We start from the raw sequence: 21,802 nt of genomic DNA, 5'->3' as shown, positions 1-21,802 counted from the left end.
TTTTGAACAGAGCCAAATAACACGACAAGTAGGCCTAACCTCATAACATTCTTGTCGAACAAAGGCATCAAAGCTATGTCTCTCACCGCGAGAATTCGGAGGTGGGGGATGGACTGAATCGTCACTTTAAGGATGGCTTGCCCTTGGATTCCTCTCTGATTCACAAACTAAATGACGTCATTAGCTTGAGATAGTCGCAGCAGCCTGAAGGAGGTGTGGCCTGTCTTTACTTGATGGACAGCAGGCAGGGAAACAAAAGAATGTCTAAGGTGTTTTTTTATTTTTATTTTTTAAAACTATTTAATTTAAATCTACTGGCACGTTATGCACATTAAATAGCACATATAGCTACGGACATGCAGATTACAGTTAAATACGCGAAGCTAACACCATTCATTTTGGAATCAAAATAGTGGATGATGTGGATTACCAACACTTTAGTGCGCACATGCATGACTAACTATTACCTAATTTAAAATGAACTGTTACTAACTCAAACGCCAAACACAACTGCAAAGGCATTTCATTTCTAGTGATGTTTAACTCTCGGCAGAACTGGATCTAGATTAAATCAAAATCTTCACCATGTTGACCTCAACATTCATTTGCTCAGTAAAAGCCCAACTGTATAGGCTACAGGGAATGATGTAGTCTAAATAAAACGTAAGCTGCGTGAGTCGTTCTGAAATTAATCAAGTGGTTACAAATGCCCTAACATATTTGAGAATCAAATAAAGAACTGAACAGTAGTGTAAGAATGGCCACGTTATTTACGTCATTCTCGATGTAATATGTACACAAATATTTCCATGCGCGTACAAAAAAAAGCCAAATAAGATTTGATAAAGATACATGGCCAAGAGCGCTTGCATGTAGAGAAAAAAATGTATTTCTATTTTGAAAAGATATCTCGCTTATATATATATATATATATATATATATATTTAAAGACATGCTGCTTGAGTGTTATCAGGGGCTAGCTTTCATTCTGACCTGCAATATTAGTGATTATTTTGACGGTGTCCCTTTAAGGCAATCCCTCGGCGGAATCAAGGGGGCAGTTCCTTTCTTTCTGGGGTTGGGCTGAACCTTCATTCTGTTCTCTTTAAGTTTGCGCTTACTGCAAGATCATAGAACAGCAAATTGTAAATATTGTAGTGGTAATTTAGTTAAGTATGCATGTTGCGTACGGTACAGCCAGCAGGCTGTGAAAACGAAAATATTTTGTCGTTGGTTGTTTTGTGCTCTCCGAAAGACAATGAGGTGATGACAGATCTGTCCTCTGCTAGCTGGCTAGATCCATTACTGACGACTCCTTTCCTCAGCTGTGCGCTTATGAAAATGAGCATTAAGAAATTGTCAAGATGGCACCAGCTATAGAAATTGGAACGTGGTGGCAGTTTTTTCCTAAGGGATTTTAAATCTTGAAGCAGCTTGGTGGATTATTATGTACAAAGGATGCTTTTCTCGTTTAAGTATTTTGCATTTGCGCTTTTTCTCTCAGTATGTGTCGCCACTTAGCCAGTGGCTGCATTGCATCAGTCGCCTTGGACTCGCACGCAATTCTAAGAGCTGAATATATTCAATGATGGGCAAATACCGTTACGCCGCATTACGGGCACCAGATGTGTTTGGTCTGTTGGAGCACAAACTGCACAACGAGGAGCTTTTCACGTAAACGTCAGACCAGGAATAGATGTAGTTAATCCATTTGTAGGCTACTGCGATTAGCTACAGTTAGTTAAGTAGCTACATTGCGCGTGAAGTGCTATGCTATATTAACTTCTGGTGTCGGCTAGGCGTATATAAACAGTGTACATTGAAATTCTGCCTGATTTGTAAACATATGCAAATGATTTAATATTAGCCGGACTTCACTAACATTAATGCACCAATGCAATGAATTTTATTCATAACAGAAATGGTTAGACTTATCATTAACAGTTCTGCTTTGCAATGGGTACACGCGCAATTTAGTTAATGGAATGCATATTTAACAGCAAACTAGCCATCCATTCGGCCTGGTTCGTGTGACTGACAAGTGTCTTCGCTGGGACGAGCGACAAGAGTTGAGTGAATATGGAAGAGTCGCTGTCACCTGACCCTCTATCCTCGCTGGACGTGGAAATAGACCCAGATTTTGAGCCACAGAAAAGGCCAAGGTCCTGCACGTGGCCTTTGCCTCGACCAGAGTCCAATGCAGGAAAACCTGGATCTACTGACAATGAGATTATTCCCGAGGAAGGGGACGATGACGCTGCCACTTCAGTCACTAGTGGCACAAACGGCATAGTGAGCTACATCTCCACTACGGGGGGTGACGGAAACAGTCCCAATGCTACTACCGTGGAAGACATTAAAGCTGCGTCCGCCATCCTGCAAAAGTCGGGTTCGCAGCTTTCCTCGCTTTCTCCTGCAGCGCCTGGGGCTGGTCAGGGGTCCCAACAACCGAGAAAGTCGTCTTCGCGCAGGAATGCGTGGGGTAACCTTTCGTACGCAGACCTTATCACAAAAGCCATCGAGAGCTCGCCTGAAAAAAGACTCACCTTGTCCCAGATCTACGACTGGATGGTTCGATGTGTGCCATACTTCAACGATAAAGGCGACAGCAACAGTTCGGCAGGGTGGAAGGTAAGCCTAGGACCTGCAGCATTTTAAAAACATGTTCAGAATTCAAAATGCGTGTGGTAGCCTACGCATACTGACGCTAGCGAATAAGGCGCAGACTGCAAAAGAGGCTATGTCTCTACGAAGAGCCGTTCTTACTGCTTTGTTGTCATTGTCACGATGAGCTCTAGGTTGTTAACCTTTTTTTTTTCAAACCAAGGAGCAAAGTGTCGAAATAATTTGGAGGTAAATTATTTTGATACAATACCATGGAATTGTATGAAATAGTAATAATAGTATAATTTTTACTTGAAAATCTCTGCACATTTATGTATTGCACAAAACGTTTTGTACGGCCAAGGCAGGCAACAGTTAGGCTATTATTAAACATATTAATATAAAACATTTGAGAAGTTCAAGTCGGTCGGTCTACACACAGTAGGCTAAGGGAGTGCTGTTTATCTTCTTTCAGAATACTGGAGATCCAATGCAACTTTTAGTTTCAAGAACTGGGCTTCTGCTTTTTTCATCAGATAATTGTACTTTGCAACACAATGGATATTTTCCAATCTGCATATCTACAATTTTAGGGGGATTATTGGCCTGTTATTTTTATGTATATTGTATAATATTTGCTCAAAATGTTTTGTTTTTTTCTCTCCATGTAATAAATAGCATATAGTTAGCCTTTTGATGGTACTTAAACAGTCAAGAAATAACTGTGTCCAAAGCACACACGGTAAATGAGTGGAGGAAAAAGAATGCGCCTCTCACCTATCCACTGAGCAAGCAGCTCCCTAAAAGACCTTTGTTTTGCCTTTAGGTGGTGAAAAGGTGCAAACATGAATAATTCTTGTTTTTGCTCTTGATTAAGTGTGCTCTCATAAGAAAAATGGTAAATTTAGTATAGTTTACACAGAACAAATTTACAGTATGTGTATGTGGAGACACACTGTGTGCATGTGGGCTTGTGTGTGTATTTTCCTTTTCTAAATGCCCTGCCTCTTGGAAGTAGATTATCACATTTCAGGCCTGGCAAGATGATGCATTGCTAATAGAGCAAATCCTGCAGGACAGCTATAAAATAACTGCATATCAAGCTCCTGGGTGGTATCGGTCTTTAACACTGTCTGCCTGGGTCAAATCCTGACTGTACTAGTGTCTACACAAAAGCTCCTTTTCCTCCACGGGGACCCTTTTTGGAACTTAGGAACTTTTTGTGGAACTCAGGAACTAAGAATCTTACAGATTTATCTGGTTGATGTGGCACTGGTGATCAGTGTGTTGCCGCTGTGAAGTCTTCCTGTGAAGTAACTGTGCAGCTCTGAAAATGTGTACATGTGCAATACCAAATGGACTGAGGACATCGTCACAAAGGATGGGCCTAAAATTAAAACTAGAAATTCCAAATTGGAGGTGAAAAAAAAAAAAAACGTTCCAAACAAACTTCTCAAAGCTTCTCAAAAGTGATATCCATCCTAGTTACAACAGAAATGTCAGTCATTGTTATTGAACTGTTATTCTCAATGAAATACACGCATAGTATCATCACATCATGACAAAAGCAGAAATTTAAATTTTAGGTGTTTTTCTGACAACCCCAGTGAACAACTCTAATTTGTACATGTTCCTGTCAGTCAGAATTGTAATATTATTTAAGGTATCTTTCTTCATATTTAAGATGGCCATCAGAGTGTTACACAAGTGTGTAATACAGTGTGATGCACCAAAGTGTCAAGATACTGTGTGTCATAAATGTGTTTCATTTGGGGCTATGCCATAATGCCATAGTGTCTACCATAACATCAATAATCAGTTGCTTGGATCAGAGCTGAAGGAAGTTACGAGTGGTCTTTTATTTTTAATCAATATTCATGAAGGAGACACTATAACCACAGTGAAAAATTCAGATTAAAAGAGTTCATTCATGTTATTAATGATTAATTTTTCTTCCTGTAACTGGGAGTAAATGTGTTGAGTCAGCATTTTTGCAGAAAGGACAAAGGTCTTATTCAGTGTTTTGGGGGGTAGGGGTGTGGTGTTGGCGTCTGATCTTGGGAGCCTCATAATATTAGAAACAGGGCTTGAAAACTAAAATTTTCAAAAAACTTTGTACTGAGCAGAATCTGAATTTTAACATTTATGTTCTTTTGTTCCTTTTGCAGCATGCTCCTGAACTGGTTAGAATTAAATGAAAAACCGGTTAATTTTGCATGTTTCTCCCACTTCCTGAGCATTGAAACCAGCCTAGTAGCCTTTCTCAAAACCTACCGTCTTTGTGATCATGTTTCCAAAAATAATAATGAACACAGGAACAGTGAAGAGTTTTTTATTTTATTTTTATTTTTGTGGCACTCATTCTCTGATATGCACATGGCTTTTAACTTATTAATCATGACTGCACACATGAAGCCCCCCAGCCCATCACCACCTGCCCCGGTCTAGAAAAAGAAACACATTCTATACATGATGAAAAACACAGTGGGCATACAATATTACACTGCGTTAGCACTGGATAATAGTCCCAGTGAGGATTATAATGCGAGTTGCTATCTTGATGAAAGATGAAAAAATGGAGCTAATAATTATGTAATCGGTTCAATTAAGTTTCAGGTCATTTTGGAGGATTCTGTAGAATTCCAGAGGATCTATCTTGATTTTTCTTTTCATTTTTTGCAGATGTTAGAAATGTAAACAATGGCTGTCATTTGTTTATTTTTGTTTGTCTAGAGAAATGTACTGTACCAATGGAAATTATGCATAAATTGATTAAATTGGCTTGTTAGTTATGTTATTTGTTCTCCCATGTCCCTGTGTGGGTTTCCTCTGGGTACTCCAGTTTCCTCCCACAGTCCGAATACATGGTTATGTTAACTGGAGAGATTTAATTTCCAGTAGGTATGAGTGGGAATGCTGTATGTGCCCTGTGATGGACTGGTGACCTGTCCAGGGTGTGTTCCTGCTTCTCAACTAGTGCATGCAGGGATAGGCTCAATCAGCCCCTGCAACTCTGACCAGGAAAAAGCAGGTTAGATAATGGATGGATGGATGGAATTATGTTATTATCTGTTTAATGGTAGAAATACAAAAAATGTGACTCTCCAATCCTGAATTTATTTTAGGTGTTGAAAAGTTAATAGCCAATTAAGAACTACACCTGTGTCTGGCAGTCTGAATACTATTTAAAACATTGAGAGTGTCTCTTTATCTTATGCAGCTCAAGGAAGGTTGAATGCCCAAAATGTTTCTGCTCAATGAAATATAGATTTTAAATAATACAATAAATCACAGTAAATAGCCATTTTTGTGATTTATATGTTATATTGAGTATTTGAAAGCAGCTATATTTGAATGGTGTGCAACAAGGATTGACAGCTGACCCCACCTATGGCACAAGCGACCCTGAGGAGCAGTTGTTCCTTTGAACATATTCTGTTTAAAGTCAAAATGTGCCTTTCACATTAGTGATTGAATTAAATCATCACTAAAAGTTTTCAGACAGTATGAAGCTGTTAATTTGAAAATACTGTCATTCTTGAGCAAGCAACTCTTAGCAATCATGTAAAGACGAAATGGGGCACAACCAACCCCGGTCTCTCCTACAATCGCAAATACCATTAGGCATTTAGACGTAAAAAATTTAATTACTGTAAATTACTTTAAAAACTGTAAATGCAATAGCTACCCTCCACCTTCCATGACTTTTCCTAAATATTTGGGCTTACAATTACAGCGTTTGTGCCAGAAAACACCCCGTCAGACAATAGGCAGCAGGTTTTGGTACCTGACCAGTTGCGAATGCATTGAGCAACTGAATGAGCAACGCTTTGATGTAGGCTAACCAATTTGTGTCCCGTACCTGCTCATTATGACAGAAAATTTATTTTAAAATACTGTACTTCATATTTATTTTAATCGTAAACGGCCTGTATTTATTAACTGCGTCACACTCAATAAACTCCTACATTTTAAGTCATTCTGCCAGACGTAGCCTAAATTATTGAGTTTGAATAAAAATATGTTCGCCTAATATGTTCGCCTAATTCCTAAAAAAAATGAAAACATGAAAACGTGTTTATTAGTTAGCTAGCAGGCAGGTATTCACTATCACAAATAAATAGCAGCTAATTAGTTTTATGGCTACCTTCTTTCCCCTTAGGCTGCATTTAGACCAGGTCAGGCAAGGCGGGAAAAACGGCAGTCCTCCTATTCATTTGAATGGGGGTAGTGCGTTTAGGCTGCGGGAGTGGGGACTGCATGGGGTGCAGAAAAAAACCGCAGCGGCCGTGCGGGAAGAAGTAGAACCAGAATCAACTTTTGCCATAAAGCAACCCGACGTCATGCTGCGGTGGCCAATCACATAAGCCGGTGATCAGAGCGGAAGACGCCCACGGGAAGAAGAGCCTTGTTTAAATTACCATGTAGCATTCCGCTGGTTACCAAGCAACTGTGAAGATATGGAAGCGAGACTGAAACATTGCTTGGTTTATTTCCTGTACCCAGCTTCGACGTCTACGTCTGGCTTGCAGTCTACGCTGCAAAATAGCGATAGCAAGAAGCTTCCTTAGGTTTGTGTCCATTTGTTTGAGTTAGCGGACCTGAAATGGAGGGGGGGGTTAAAGTTCACAACATGACATCACACAAATGAGCCATGTATTGACACGCCCACACCTCCGCACCTCCTACAGTAGTCCCTTATCAGTCTCCGCTTCAGTGTCGCTGAATTAACTTTATTGATCAGTCACCTCTCTTGGGTAATGAAGTTCAGCACTATTTTCATTTATCTCTGCAGCTGCAACAGAACTAGCATTAGCATGCCACCGCTACAACTGCTGACTAAATCTTGCAACTGACTTCTTTGTTGAAGTAGCCTGGGTAGTGTATGGTAGGCATGCGCTTGACTGTCTTGGTGTTTCTCTGAACCTTTTGGTTTTAATACGGATATCAAACTAGATTGCCGTTTTTAACCAAACGTTCTGCCCACAATGTAATCACAATGACCGTTCCGTTCATCTGGGCTCACTTTAACAGGTAATTTCACAAGGAAATAAACAAAATTAGAGTAGATAAAGCTTGTTTCAGAAGTGCACTGACAGTTCAGCAATGTAACTTTTCACTTTTGAAGTCAGAAAGTATGATAATTTGACTGTTAACTCATTCACAGCAGTGAGAAATGATTGAAATAACATGTGCAACTGTAGCAAAGGTAACAAGTGCTTGAAGTTTCAAGAAATCAATGGGTAGTAACCAGCTGCGAGGAACAAATAGCCTACTAGTAAAATATTGATAGGCTGGCGCATTTAATTGTGGAAAGAAGGAGCATGCTGTTTTGGCTTTCATTTAACAAAACGTTAAAAAATAGAGCATGTTCAAATTTCACTACAAAAAAAAAAGAACGGTTACAGTGTGTCCATTCTTTTTCTTTAAAATTTGATTTGGTACATCATGTACATTGCTAGGTCTTGATGGAGCACCTCTTGTCACTGTGTGTTGCCATGAAGGGGGAAGGAGCACTGGGCTTCAACATCATTGACAGGGGCCAGCAAATATCTGATTGTAACAACTGACAAGGACGGGAATCTGAATCCCTGTATTTGTTATTCTAAATGCGTTCGGGAGGTTTCTGGGCATGGCACTCTTTTCTGTGTGGGGATGGGTGGGCATGGCTACAGAGCCTGTGGTATGGGACCAGATTCCAGAAGTGCTTGTTGCCTATTAGTAGCTGCAATGACGAATGCTACCAAGCCTAGATACAGCAAAGCAAAAAGAAAAGCTGACAGGGCTTGTTCAATAACTAGAGTCAACCTTGGAATTGTTTTTCCTTGGTGGCTGAAGTTCGCCAGGCGGATGAAAAGCCATGCAGAGTTGGCCTGTTTTCTGTTGGAGCTGTAAGTAAACTTACTTTTAACTATCTAGTTATGTGAAGCAGCTACATGCCCGAGGTTGGGGAGCTTTTGGATTGAATTCTGTTCAACCATCAAGATGTCTTCCTCCCTATGGGAACTGCTGTTACTGTGTATAGTTGCAATTTAGCTGGTTTGGTAATTCATAAATGCTTATTTTAATCGGGGACTGAATTGATATGCATGCTATCTAGCTATGTGCCAGCTTTACAATCAAAGCTAACAAAAGTTGCAAACTTATCAGCGTTCACTGATTATAAAACACAACATAACTTATATTGAAATATGTCAATAATTTATTTCTGATTCTATACCTCAGGAATAAAACATTGTAATATTACATAACATTTTATTTGGCAGCAGCTTTATCCAAAGCGATGCACAATAACTGCATACCAAAGGACGTTGGAACAACTACGGAACACAGGTCAGATAAGGTAGCTACAATTCGCATAAAGTACCAGTTAACCACTTAGCGGACACACCCTAGTGGTCAAAACGCTGGCGTGCCTAGATTGCTCAATTCAGACATTATGTACTCCTGCAACCAAATTATAAGTTGAAAACACAAACGCGGTGTTCTAGCTTTATTAGTAGATGATTCAGGACAACTATGCTGAATACAGAGTTTCACAGCGCCACCATTGTCGCGTGGTCGTGCATTTACCAAGCACCCCCTCCTTACAGTCTGTAACTACACCGCCCACACACAATATACTGGACAATAGTGTTGATCTGGGCATACATGAAAACATTCTTTTACCACTAAAAATTCGTATTCCGTCATAGCAACAAGATAAAGCCAACAATAGCCGAAGGTATGCCAGCACAGCTGCGAGAAACGCTGCTCACTGAACACTGAAATAAACGAGGAATTTTAAAAATGATGCCATGTCATTCTACTGTCAATATCTGGGACTAAATATTGAATAAATATACAACCTTACCATTGGTTTTATGCATAGAGATGCCCCTTTTGAGACTGAGTGGTCATATATTGTCTTGGACAATTTGTTTGTGAAATATACACGCATTTGTGATGCCTGGGTACCTTCCAAAATATCTGTGCGTAATACCACACGTTGTTTTCGGTGTTGTCATCCTGTGTAGTATAATCTGGCTTGATCGACAGTTAATCGACCCAATAGGTGACAGAATAAGCTTTCTAACAATGTATAATATGTCTAATTTTGCTTTTGGAATAGCGTTTTTATAGCTCAACGTAACCAAAAGTTTTGTCTCATTATAGCTGCATTACACATTCAGTCTGTGGAAGCAGTAGAAGTCACTGCACCTGGTGAAATTCTATCGATGACTTTCGTCATTTCTTGAAATACTATTGTTCTTGAGAAATTATGAGCATGGCTAAGGCATATGTTTTCTGATAGACCTAGCTGATATACTGTTTTCTGGGCTAAGTTAGAACTGGGGAGTGACAGCATTCATTCTGTCTCTGTCTCTATCTACTGAACACAGATAAGATTTCATCATCTAAATGTAAATGTTACTGCTGAAAATGTTTTGCTTATATACAGTTGGGGCTAAAAGTTTACATACACCGAGGCTAAAGATATTCAAACTCAGTTTTTCACAACTCTGCACATTTCTTGTTACCATACATTTCTTTTGCCACTGTTTGGCCATAATGATCAGCGCTATATATGGAGGAAAAAGGGTGAGTCTTTTAATCTAAAGACCACCATCCCAACTATGAAGCATGGGGGTGACAGCATCATTTTGTGGGGGTGTTTTGCTGGAAAAGGAACTGGTGTACTTCCGAGAATAGATAGCATCATGAGGAAGGAGGATTATCTAGAAATACTGAAGCAATACCTCACAACATCAGCTATAAAGTTAAAACTTAGTCGCAACTGGGTCTTCCCACAGGACAATGATCCTAAGCATACCTCCAAAGTTGTAAAAAAATGGCTTAAAGACAACAAAGTGAAAGTATTGGAGTGGTCATCGCAAAGCCCTGACCTGAATCCCATAGAAAATATGTGCACTGAACTGAAAAAGCATGTCCGAGCAAGGAGGCCCACAAACCTGACTGAGTTACACCTGTTCTGTCTGGAGGAATGGGCAAAAATTCCGGCAAAGTATTGCGAGATGCTTGTGGAAGGCTACCCCCCAAGCATTTTATTCAAGTTAAGAAATTAAAAGGCAGTGCCACCAAATACTAACAAAGTGTATGTAAACTTTTGACCCACTGAAAATGTGATAGTACATAAAAGCTGAAATAAATATGTCTCTTAGCTATTATTTTGAAATGACCTTTTATGGAAACAAAGTAGGTACCCTAATTGACTTAACACAGGAAATGTATGGTAACATGAAATGTGAGGGGTTGTGAAAAATTGAGTTTGAATGCCTTTAGCCTAGGTGTATGTAAACTTTTGTCCTCAACTGTACGTTATTTTTGAAATTGAGTGTCTTTAAATAGGTTAGTGGTGTTTTAGAATGAGGATACTTCACACTGTAGCATAAACGTTTGTTGGTTTGCTAAGTAGTTTGTGTTTAATGTATGTACTGGATGTGACCTCAACTGGAACATTGCAAAAATGTGGCGGACGTTTGAATATTGAATATAGAAAAACATAGGCTACAAGAGTTAATGATTACACATTTAAATACGGTACCACATAGTGTGATAATGTTTTTGCATTGTTTTTTTAATCAGATATCAGTGTTTCATCTTAAACCTTCATAAGGGGCTCATTTATATGCTTTATAATGGACAAAAAGAATTTTATTCATTTTTGGAGAGATTTTGGATGTTTCAGGACCCCTAGATATTTTAAGCCACTGGACTGACGGAAAGCCTGTAATTCCTACTTGGAAATGATGCAACAGTGAGTTTCTTTAGTCAAACAGTTAATTTGTAGTGAAATACATGATTATGTTGTGATTTACAGCAATGCACAATTTAGACATTTTGGATAGATTTTGAAGACACTGTGTACGCTGCTTACTTTTTGATTCATAGATCTTTAGTAGTTCTGCGTATCCACCCTTAGATTTGAAGCACTTGTGGTCAAGGAGTTTTTGATCCATAGTTTAACTGGCTGTATATTTGCAATCTCTCATTATTTCATTGCAAACTAAAAAAGAACAAATTCATTTTAAATTTTTGCCTAGTCTATAGGCCTCAGAAGTCTGACGTAACGCAGAGCAAAAACCTTGCCTATATATGGAATTCCGGTTCAAAGGGAAATTTCTCTATGGAAAAATGAATGGATTTTCACATAACCGTCCCTGTCACAGTCTGTGATTTAAGCTGGCATTTAAAACTTGGACGTTTTTATCCGGACACATTTCTCTCTTAAATGGCACTGGATCCGCTGAATTCCGATGTCCTTTTTCAACCGAAACAATTATTTTGCTAACAAAAAGCTAACACTGCTGCGCATGTTATTTACGTCACAGCTCTTGCGGTTCCCTGGCAACGCTTGTGAAGCACAAGTAGCCTAGTTATATTAAGATGTTTACAACGATATATACAACTGTAAAAAATTGATAAATGTATAATTACACTAACGGGAAACAACGAGAAGAAAACGGTTTTCGCGTGTGTATTGAAACAGCTCTGTCTGTGATGATGTAGCCTAATTGTGCGATGGGTCATCTTGGGTGGCTAACCACTTAGCCGTTAGCAATTGGCTTTTTAAAATGGCGCAGAATTTTTTAAATTATAAAAAATGGGTAAAATGCATTATTTTTTCATATACAAAAAAAACTTCCAAATGTCATAATTTATTTTAAAGGAATTCGGAAATCGCCATTCATTTGTCCCATAGGGGCGTCTATTCTTTGAACCAGAAGTCTCGAAAATGCTAACGAACCCGAACGGAATGACGACGCGACTTCTGAGGCCTATTGCATTTGTGGCACTTTATTTCTTCCTAAATTATGAATATAAACTGATCTAAGTTAGTATTATAAATGGTACAAACGTCTTGCTTCATTTAAGCCATTTTTCAAGTGTCTGTGGTGTTCACATCTGGTGTTATAAAGCTTTAAATTGGGTACCCCCTAAATTGGCCAGATTTGGCAAGTGCGCTAAGGGGTAATGCTACAGCATACAACGAAATTATAGATAATTGTGCTTCCAACTTTGTGGCAACAGTTGGGGAAGACCCTTTCCTGTTTCAGCTTGACAATGCCCTCGTGCAAAAAGCAAGGTCCATAAAGAGATGGCTTGCTGAGTTTGGTGAGGAAGAACTTGACTGGCCTGCACAGAGCCCTGACCTCTACCCCATCAAACACCTTTGGGATGAATTGGAATGCTGATTTCTAGCCAGGCCTTAGGCCCAGCATGTTTTTTGTAATTATGGTGAAAAGGAGACATGCGCGACCCTCAGGAATCCGAATCCCCAGCAGATAAAATAGTATTCCATAGCCAGATATAACCTGCTGCTAGTGTATTATTTCTGGTGGCTAAGTCACCAGGAAAACTCATTTGAACAATAAGATTCTTACATGCCTATCTTTGCCAAGGTCATAACTACAGTGTGATATAAAGCATTTGAGATATACGAATGGGTGTTTTTTGTAATCGCAATGAAAAGAAGACCTGCGCCGCCGCAGGATTCCGAATCCCCAGCAGCTCGAATAGCCACAGCTAGCTATGACCTGCTGTAGTGTACATGTTTTCTGGTGGCTAGGTCACCGGTAAAACTTGTTTGAACAACAATATTTTTACTTATATTTTTCCTCCAAGATTGTGTCTACAGTATGGTATGAAGGATTTTAGTTTTACGAATGGGTGTTTTTTTTTTGGGTGAAAATGGGCACATAAACCTGGTCGATTCCAGGCCCCAACTGCAATGGAATTTTAAAGCCACAGGGTCGCAATATTTGAAACTTTTTGGCACATATTGCGTTTTGAGAGTACACTTTTCATTAAATAATGCATCCCATAACAATATATACCAGTAAGTGCGTACAGTATATTAGTTTTACTGAACGAATACCACAAAATATCGGTTCATTTTGTTGAACGAAAACAGATAACCTCACCCTAAAAGTCGCACAGGTGATGATGCGTTTCCCTCCAACAACAGTGCTTACATGTGGAGGGAAGTGGCTAATTTAGTCGTATTATAGGAAACAACTGTTATATTCAGGCAAATTGGCCGATTATATGTTGTTATTTGATTATTCTGTAGCATTTATGACATTATGCATGAAGAATAAACTGTCAAAATATGTTTTCTGAAAGATCGCCAAAACAGGTTTGACCTCCCTGGCATAGATGATAATTATTCCAATTTTAATGGTACATATATATTATCAAAATAGATCAGTTAAGTTGCCCTTTCTATTTTTGAAGATGATACAATGTTTGCCATATTGGAGTGGGATTTTTTTCAAGAGTTGCCTACGTTGCCTTTTTTAAAGTTTATACCGCTTTAATTTTTCAAATCATATAGGCTACAGTTTTTGCTGTTGGATTACACAAAGAATGTGAGTGAATGTAAAAAGACAAGACTCAATGATGCGGTGTTGTTTATTTCAGCTAGCGGGCTAAAACATAATTTTTTTTAATTGGTATTTGTGGTTATGAAGAATTTAGTGGTCAGTTGTTGTGTTCCCCCAATGTTAAAATGAAACCTACACCCTTGTGTACAGTATATACTACATTGCAGTATTGAACAAAGCAAGTTCAATTTCCATTCATGCACTTATGCACAGTATTTATTTTTTAAAGAAGGACAGAAAAGACTGTAATGCCTTGTAGACTTGAGGTCAATTCCACATCAATTCAATCAGCACAGGAAATGAAAATGCAGTTCGCAAATTGAAAAATGTCCAGTGTTCTATGAGGACTTTTCCATTGCTAAATTGAGTTTTCTTAAATTTTTTGCACTGAATGAACTGAATGTTTTTTACTTTGTGACCAATACCACTAACTCCATGGGACTGCACTGCCATGTTATAAGAGACCCTGAAAAAAAGAACAATGCTATTGATCAGAAATTACAGTGGCGATATTAGTGTGAAATCATCCACATGTATGTCTATATGAAATAGTAATTGGGCAACTGTGCCTGAAACACCAGGAGGAAAACACAGCTGTTATTCCTGTGAACAAGTAAATTAACCTCAATTGCTTTGGTAAATATCCAGCTTTATAAATGCTTATTGTCAAACAATTTTGTTACTGCATTCACTACACTGTACAGGACTTGGGATATGGGTGTCAGCTGAATAAATAATGTAAAATCCCAAGTGCTTGGATACACTGGGGGCTGTCTGCACACACTTTTGTTATGGGAGCGTGAAATTGTTCCACCGGCCCAGGGCATCCTTCTTGCCGGACTCCCCCTGTGCCAAGTCATTCTGCTCATCTCTCTGGTTCACATTGAGGGCGGGGGTGGTAACAACTGTGGTTCTGACTGTGGTCAGTAATTCTGGTCATTGAAGATTTGAGGATGTTGACGTGCACTGAAAGCAGATTGAATGAACTGAACACACTGTATGGTTTTACTTTATTTTATCTTACATGTCATTGCATTGATAATACTTGGAAGTACCTTGATAGTTTTTGTCTTCATTCTGTAGCTTTTGATTGATGCCCATGTCCTCTTGGTGCTTGTAATTTATATGTATGATGCTAGAATGCTTGTATGTTTGTATGTACATTACAAGCAGTTACTGTAAATATTTGTTTGTTCAGTTAAAAATCTCACTTCTGGAGAGATCAGTGGGCAGCAGCTTTTTGTTAGCCTTAGTTTTTCAAACCGTCAAGGACAAACAGTGTGAGTATCTAATCGGTACGAGGTGATTAAGCATGGCTTGCAGTTGGCTTTCCAATTGATCCCAAAGGTGCTGGATGGGGTTGAGGGCAGGGCTCTGTGCAGGCCAGACAAGTTCTTCCACGCTGATCTTGACAAAACCATTTCTATATTGACCTTGCTGTGTGTCCGGGGGCATTGTCATGCTGAAACAGGGAAGAGCCTTCCCGGTAATGTTGCCACAAAGTTGGAAGCACAGAATCATCCAGAATGTCATTGCGTTAAGATTTGCCTTAACTAGAGATAAGGGGCCTAGCCCAAACCATGAAAAACAGCCCCAGACCAAGGGGCGTCCAGATACTTTTGGTCATATTGTGTACCATGTTTAGAGTTACTATTTTCATGTAATCACCCCTTGCCAATATTGCATTGGGAATATAAGAGTTTGGAAATATTACTGGTCTCTTAAACACTATTATAAACTTTTCTGCAACCAAAAATTAATTGCGTAATCTTTTGCCATCCCCACGTTTTTTCCCGAAATGCAGACTTGCTTTCTTCAGATGGTGTGACATGTTGCATTGTAATGATGATGTAATTATGCGAGTAATGATTGTTGTACAAGGAAGGTTGGCTGCAATGGCCAGTGCTGCGGTAAATAAGTTTGTTGACATTATTTTTGCACCATTCTCACATACTGTCGGCCAGCTTCAGCCAGTGTCAACTAGTGAGAGGGGGTGGGTGCTGAATTGGCTCAATCTGAGTAGTGTGCCAAACGAATAATTAATAAATAAATAAATAAATAAATAAATAAACTCTTTTTTCCCCTGTCATCCCAAAGGTGTTCTGGAGATGGTTTCTGTTTGTCCCAAAAACCTTTTTTTATGAATGTTCCAATTCCAAATTTTTATTGTTACCCTTGGTCCCAATTCACCTCCTAAACACTCACCCTCACTCACCCCACTCACCCCTCAAACTGTTTTCAGTTTAGCTTAATTATAAAGTGTCACTTTCTTGATGGACAGTGAAATTATGCTGTTTCCAGGGCCATCTTCAGTGTTTTATGTTGTTTCTCTGTTCTGTCTAGTAGTTAGCCTAAATTATTCAGGGCCGGCCTGTGGCATAAACGGTCTATGCGAATCCAACAGCAGCCCCCCCCCCCCCCTTGCTCGGACAGACTTGCTTAGGGCCACCAAAATCCTAGGGCCGGCCCTGTAATTAGTTTAATGTCACTGATTAGCTAGAGATTCCATTCACCTGCTGTCCTAGATCTAAAGCAGTCCCTGCTTAGAGGGCCAGACTTGAGTATCCCTGTAACAGAGGATTGTTCAAGGTTTCCATGAGTACCCAGTCCTGGTTTTGGAGAGACACAGGGTTTGCAGTTTTTGTTATCAGCTTAAAATCTGCTACCAGTTCAGATTCTAGAAATAAGTTGAGATGAGTTAACTGTCTAACCACCGTCGATGTACTTAGTAACAATTAGAAAACAGTAGATGCTGTGACTCCATGACCAGGGTTGCAGACCCCTGTGCTAAACACTCAGTAAAGCGTAAACAAAGAGTGGTTCCCTGTGGCTCAGTTAGTAAGAATATGCCAGCTGTGAGTGCAGACAGGAGCTTATAGTCATAGGTATGAGCCTTGGCTGTGCCAGTGGCTAACTGTCTCTGCTTGGCCAGCCACAGGGTTGGGACACAAATGTCTTTGTTCTGTCAGTGATATGGTGGTTTTAAGTCAGCCAGGTTCACTTCTTGGTTACGTCTATGTTAGTTCTTCCTAACAATACATCAGGTACCCCCTTGCAAGAAGTTGTAATAAAAGATGAGAAAGCTTTTTACTTATCAATGTTGGGTCTCACCTATAGTGCCGTATCATATAAAAATAGCATCGAGCTCATGGGAAAGTGCTTTGGGGTAGTGCACACATTTCAGTTGCCACATTCCTTGCATGTGATTGCAAAGACAGCCACAATTGACTATTTCAAATTATGGGGGAAAAGGGGGAGATTATTAAAAAACAAACAAGACAAGGATCCAGGAGTGGGAAGCAAGAAGGGGTGGGTAGTTATTTTACCATATCCTCCAGGGATGTTCTTTGCTTCTTCTGAAGCCAGTGCTCTGGGTTATATGAGGTGAAGGGGTTCACTGGCTCCCACTCTTAGTCAAAGTGAGAGAAAACAACATTACCATATGTGCAAGGGTTTGAGAGGCCTCCAGATTGCAGAGCACGTGAGAAAGGGGAGCGTTTCTCAGACCTGGTTCTTGGGGGCACATTGGCCTGGATACAAACATTTGTCTTTAATTTTGACTCATGATGAAATGCATGTGTTATGTTTTCCTTCATGAAAACAGTTTGTTGGGTTCATCAATCATCAAAATGAACTTGCCAAAATGAGTTTGTCAAAGAAAAAAGTAAGACTGGTATTTAATTACCATCAAAGTTAAGGACAAATGTCACTTAAATGCAGACCATTGTGTACACTGGTTTTTCTTACAGCTGGCCAACTGTTTTCGTCTTGGTTTGTTTTAGTCTCTGCTTTTTTAACTGTTAAATGAAAGCTAACCCTCTTTTGAGATCTACACAGTTAGCCCGCTGTAAATCCATTGCAAGGAAGGTGTGCTGGTACAGGAGTGTTTATGGAGTAGATATAGTCATATTCCTTCAACATTATTTATGTTTATATCTGCCCTTTGAATCAATCTGGTTGATTGTCTCAAACATCATTAGTTTGTCAAACAACTAATTATGCCTGGTAAATGAAGCTGCATACCTGTGTCATTAAGTTGGTCTAGGGGTACTTGCAGAAATGACTTTAAAAATCCCTTGGCTATTAACACAAGCACACAATAACCTCTGTCTCTCAGAAAATACTCATATATTACAAACAGATTATATCACATTCACAGGTCAAGTGTTCAAATACGTCAGTTTACTGAGGAGTCAATTATGAGAAATCGCAGCATGTAGTTTTCTCCATTAGTGTGTCACAAATGTGTGTCCATTAGTGTGTTTCCTTACTCTTCTGTGTGCTTGTACGTCGCTTTGGATAAAAGCGTCTGCCAAATAAATGTAGTCTAATGTGTGTGTATTTCTCTGTACACTAGCCATCAGTATTCAGTATGTCAGTGTGTTTCCCCTGTAGACTGGATATCAGTATTGTTGCGAGTGTTTTCTTGTAGACAGCAGGCATCAGGGTTCTGGGCAATTCTCTTTGCCCCCTCCTCTGTACCCAGTGTGCTCCTGTGCTGTCTTCCATGGACCATGTGAGCTGTGGAGCCGAACCGTAATGGTGTCTCCCAGGGATGGGAGGTCTGGCTTTGAAAATCAGCTCATCTGGAGCTACTGCTGATGAAATTCTGCATTTTGTAAAATTCACATAAAAAAGTAAAAATAGGTTTGTAATTCCTGGAAAGAATCCGGGGGTATTTGGGAATCAAGGAAATATTTATCTTTCTATTCTAATCAGGGCATACAAGACAGAGTAGGAAAATCAAAAGCAAGGTGAAATTGTAGGTGCAGAACTGGGCAAGGGACAGCTGTACTCACCAATTTTTAGACGCAACATTTTTCCTTTCTAGTAAATTGGAATGCCTAAATTGAGCCCTTAGTCAGTTCCAGAGAGTTCTTTCTTCTGAAACCAGCTGCCATTACTTTTAACATTGCATTCCAGCTGGGCTGCGCTAAAAGAGACAACTTCATTCACAGCTGACACAAGGGCTGTGTCCCAATACGATGTCAGCTGCCTCACTGTCTACATCCTTAGAAGGCAGCTCCCTCTGCAGGCATCATCCTAATGGTAAAGGAACCTCAAAAGGCAACAAATTTGGTGCGCACTTTGGTAAGGCAGAGTGATGTCACAGGGATTTCACAAAACCAACACAAGATCAGTGTTTACGGTTACAGCCGATGGCTTTAACTTGCCAACTGACAGACTCTACGCAAATAAATACTTCTGTTGTTGTAGTCACAATTGTTCTGACTCTCTGTTTAAAGGAAAACAAAATTAGTTTTACAGTCGGCTAACTACATAACTTCCTACTAGTTTAGTTACTTTTTTTGGTTTTAACCAGATTATCATGATTTTATTTGTTTGCTGTATGTCACTGTATATTCACATTTCCACCACTTAGCTGGTTTGAGCCACCATTAATTTAACGGAAGTCAGAAGTCAGTCGGAAGAAATTGCAAAAAGACCTATGGGATAGCCTTCCAGCTGAAGGATGCATCAGACACTGCCTTCAAATTTAACCCAAATAGGGCACCTTAGAAGGACACAATTTTTTGATGACTTCGGTTTGGGACATGCCTACAAAGGACAAGTGGGAAAAATAGTGAAAATGCTGCCTTCAAATGCTGCCTTCTGAGGCAGCTGACTTTGTATTGGGACAAAACCAATAAAGCCGTGTTTCCACCGCAGGAACTTTACCCCGGAACTAGGAACCTTTTGAGGAACTCAGTGCGTTTCCACCACAGGAACTAGGGTCTAAATTTAGTTCCGGGGCTTTATTTTACCCCCCAAAAAGTTCCTGCTCGGGGGGTAGTACTTTCCGAAAGTACAGGAACCTTTTGGGTGGAGCTTGCAGCGCTGAACATTTCTGATTGGTCGAGTACTCGCAGCATTTTTTTGTGTTTGTTTTCAGCCGCCATGTTTAAAAATATGCAGCCGCAAACCAATTTATTTTCATAATAACTTCAAATCAAACTTGTATGTTATGTGGCGCAGTAGCCTAGTTTTGGTTATAGCCTGCCAACGTCTTGGAATTATAACGTTTGCTCTTCTGTTCTTTTCTTGCTTTAGTATTCGTTTTATACATTTTTTTAATAAAAAGCATTTGTGCTGGGACAGCATATTATGTACCAAAACATTCAAACGGATTAATTCGGTTGCTGAATATTTTCTTCCGGATTTTCTTTGTTAGCCCGTTGTAATTGACTCAAAACGTTTGATACAGTTATGTGAGGTATGCGGTAGTTCTGCGTAATTCACATTGGTGATACAGTAAAAGCAAACTGGAAATCACCTTCCGCACTTTTTGTCAGGGTAAAATAACGGGTTAATTCTAGTAATCGTCCCTTTAGCTTTTTCAGACTGCCGTAATTTTACTCTGCCATTCTTCAATTCCACAAAAAGACCAGGAAGACTATGGACTAATTTATGGTGCATGGTTCGCATCTGGAGGGCACACTTCACTGCTCGGCTAGCAGTAACTTCGAAGGAAAGCAAACGGTGGCTGTACCACTACTAATTTAAATTTTCACGCAAGTCCGAGTTTTCGTTCTATTCTTGTCATTTTGCTATTTGCGATATGGAATTGACGATGAGAAAGTAATCAAACAGCAAATTGTTTACAACATGTGCATGTTTTCTGCTGTTGTTGCCAGTTATACATATAAATGTGAATGCATTCGGTCGCTTCGGATGTCAAGACATGAAAGCGAATGTTCGCATAAAAACATAATGAATGTGTTTGAGAGGATATATAAAACAGTTACAATCTGACTATTGGCCTGTTATATCCTATTTGTTGCATAACAACGGTCCAAGTTCAACTACCAACGACAGTTTTGCTTGACAACGGTAAAATATGCCCAAACGGCTGCAGAAGAATATTTCAATTCCAAGTGATTAAATCGATAAAAAAAAAAAAATACAAATGTAACCGTATAATCATTGTTGGTAACCCGTTGTATATAAGTGGAATAAACCCCTCTGGGCTGTCCCGGTTATTAGAAAATAATGTAGGCTACTTCGGTGGTAGTATGGGGTTACAGAAGAAATCATAGGACAGATGGACCGACGACAGCGTCGTTTTTTCATACGTCAGTGGGCTAATTTGCCTAATCTTCGCGGGACTTTAGACCGCGGTGTAAACGCAGACAACCATGGGCTGAAGGAAAAAAGTAGTTGAAAAGTAGTTCCTGGGACTAAAAGTTCCGGGTAATTTTGGTGGAAACGCGGCTTTTGTCTGTAGGTAACAGAGGAGACAAGTCTGGTGCGCGGTAAGACCAGATGACAATCCTAATGGCTCAAGCCCCCCCTCCCTTGGTGACAGTCGGGCCAATTATAACTTGTGGGGTTGCCAGTCACAATTAACGAGGCACAGGTGCACTGCTTTAGAGGAGAACCTGTGCTTGTTTGCACTGTTTTGAATTAATGGAGGAATATACAGTGAAAAACAACCGCAAATTCCAAATGGAGATAAAAAACTAGGTAAAGAACTACATTTAGCCATTTAAAATTGGCTGTGATGTCTTGGCTCCAAAATCTGAATTATAAACTAGGGGTAGGTAAGAATAATGGATTGATTGATTACTGGTGGGATATGTGCCTTATCGATCTTTTTATGCCTTCGCGACGGCACAGCCTAGGCCGGAGACATTATATTTTTGGGTTGTCCGTCCGTCCGCCCGTCCTTCCGTCCGTCCCGATTCTCGTGAACGCGATATCTCTGGAACGCCTTCAAATTTGGCACAAACTTCCACTTGGACTCAAGGATGAACTGATTAGATTTTGGTGGTCAAAGGTCAAAGTTCAAGGTCACTGACCTCACAAAACAT

General features: G+C 39.7%; 1 protein-coding gene across 1 annotated transcript in view; it reads left to right on the top strand.

Annotated features, from left to right (window-relative positions):
• Positions 1 to 1,052: 1,052 nt before the first annotated feature.
• Positions 1,053 to 21,802, top strand: part of foxo3a (forkhead box O3A) — a 44,425-nt gene continuing 23,675 nt past the window's right edge. The window contains exon 1 of the mRNA XM_064335016.1: positions 1,053 to 2,631. Within this exon, the coding sequence (XP_064191086.1) occupies positions 2,080 to 2,631 (552 nt within the window). The 5' untranslated portion in view covers positions 1,053 to 2,079. The remainder of the gene's footprint in view (positions 2,632 to 21,802) is intronic.

This window comes from Anguilla rostrata, chromosome 1, assembly GCF_018555375.3.
Source record: "Anguilla rostrata isolate EN2019 chromosome 1, ASM1855537v3, whole genome shotgun sequence".
In the NCBI taxonomy this organism is placed as follows: Eukaryota; Metazoa; Chordata; class Actinopteri; order Anguilliformes; family Anguillidae; genus Anguilla; species Anguilla rostrata.
This window is presented reverse-complemented; position numbering and strand designations above follow the sequence as displayed.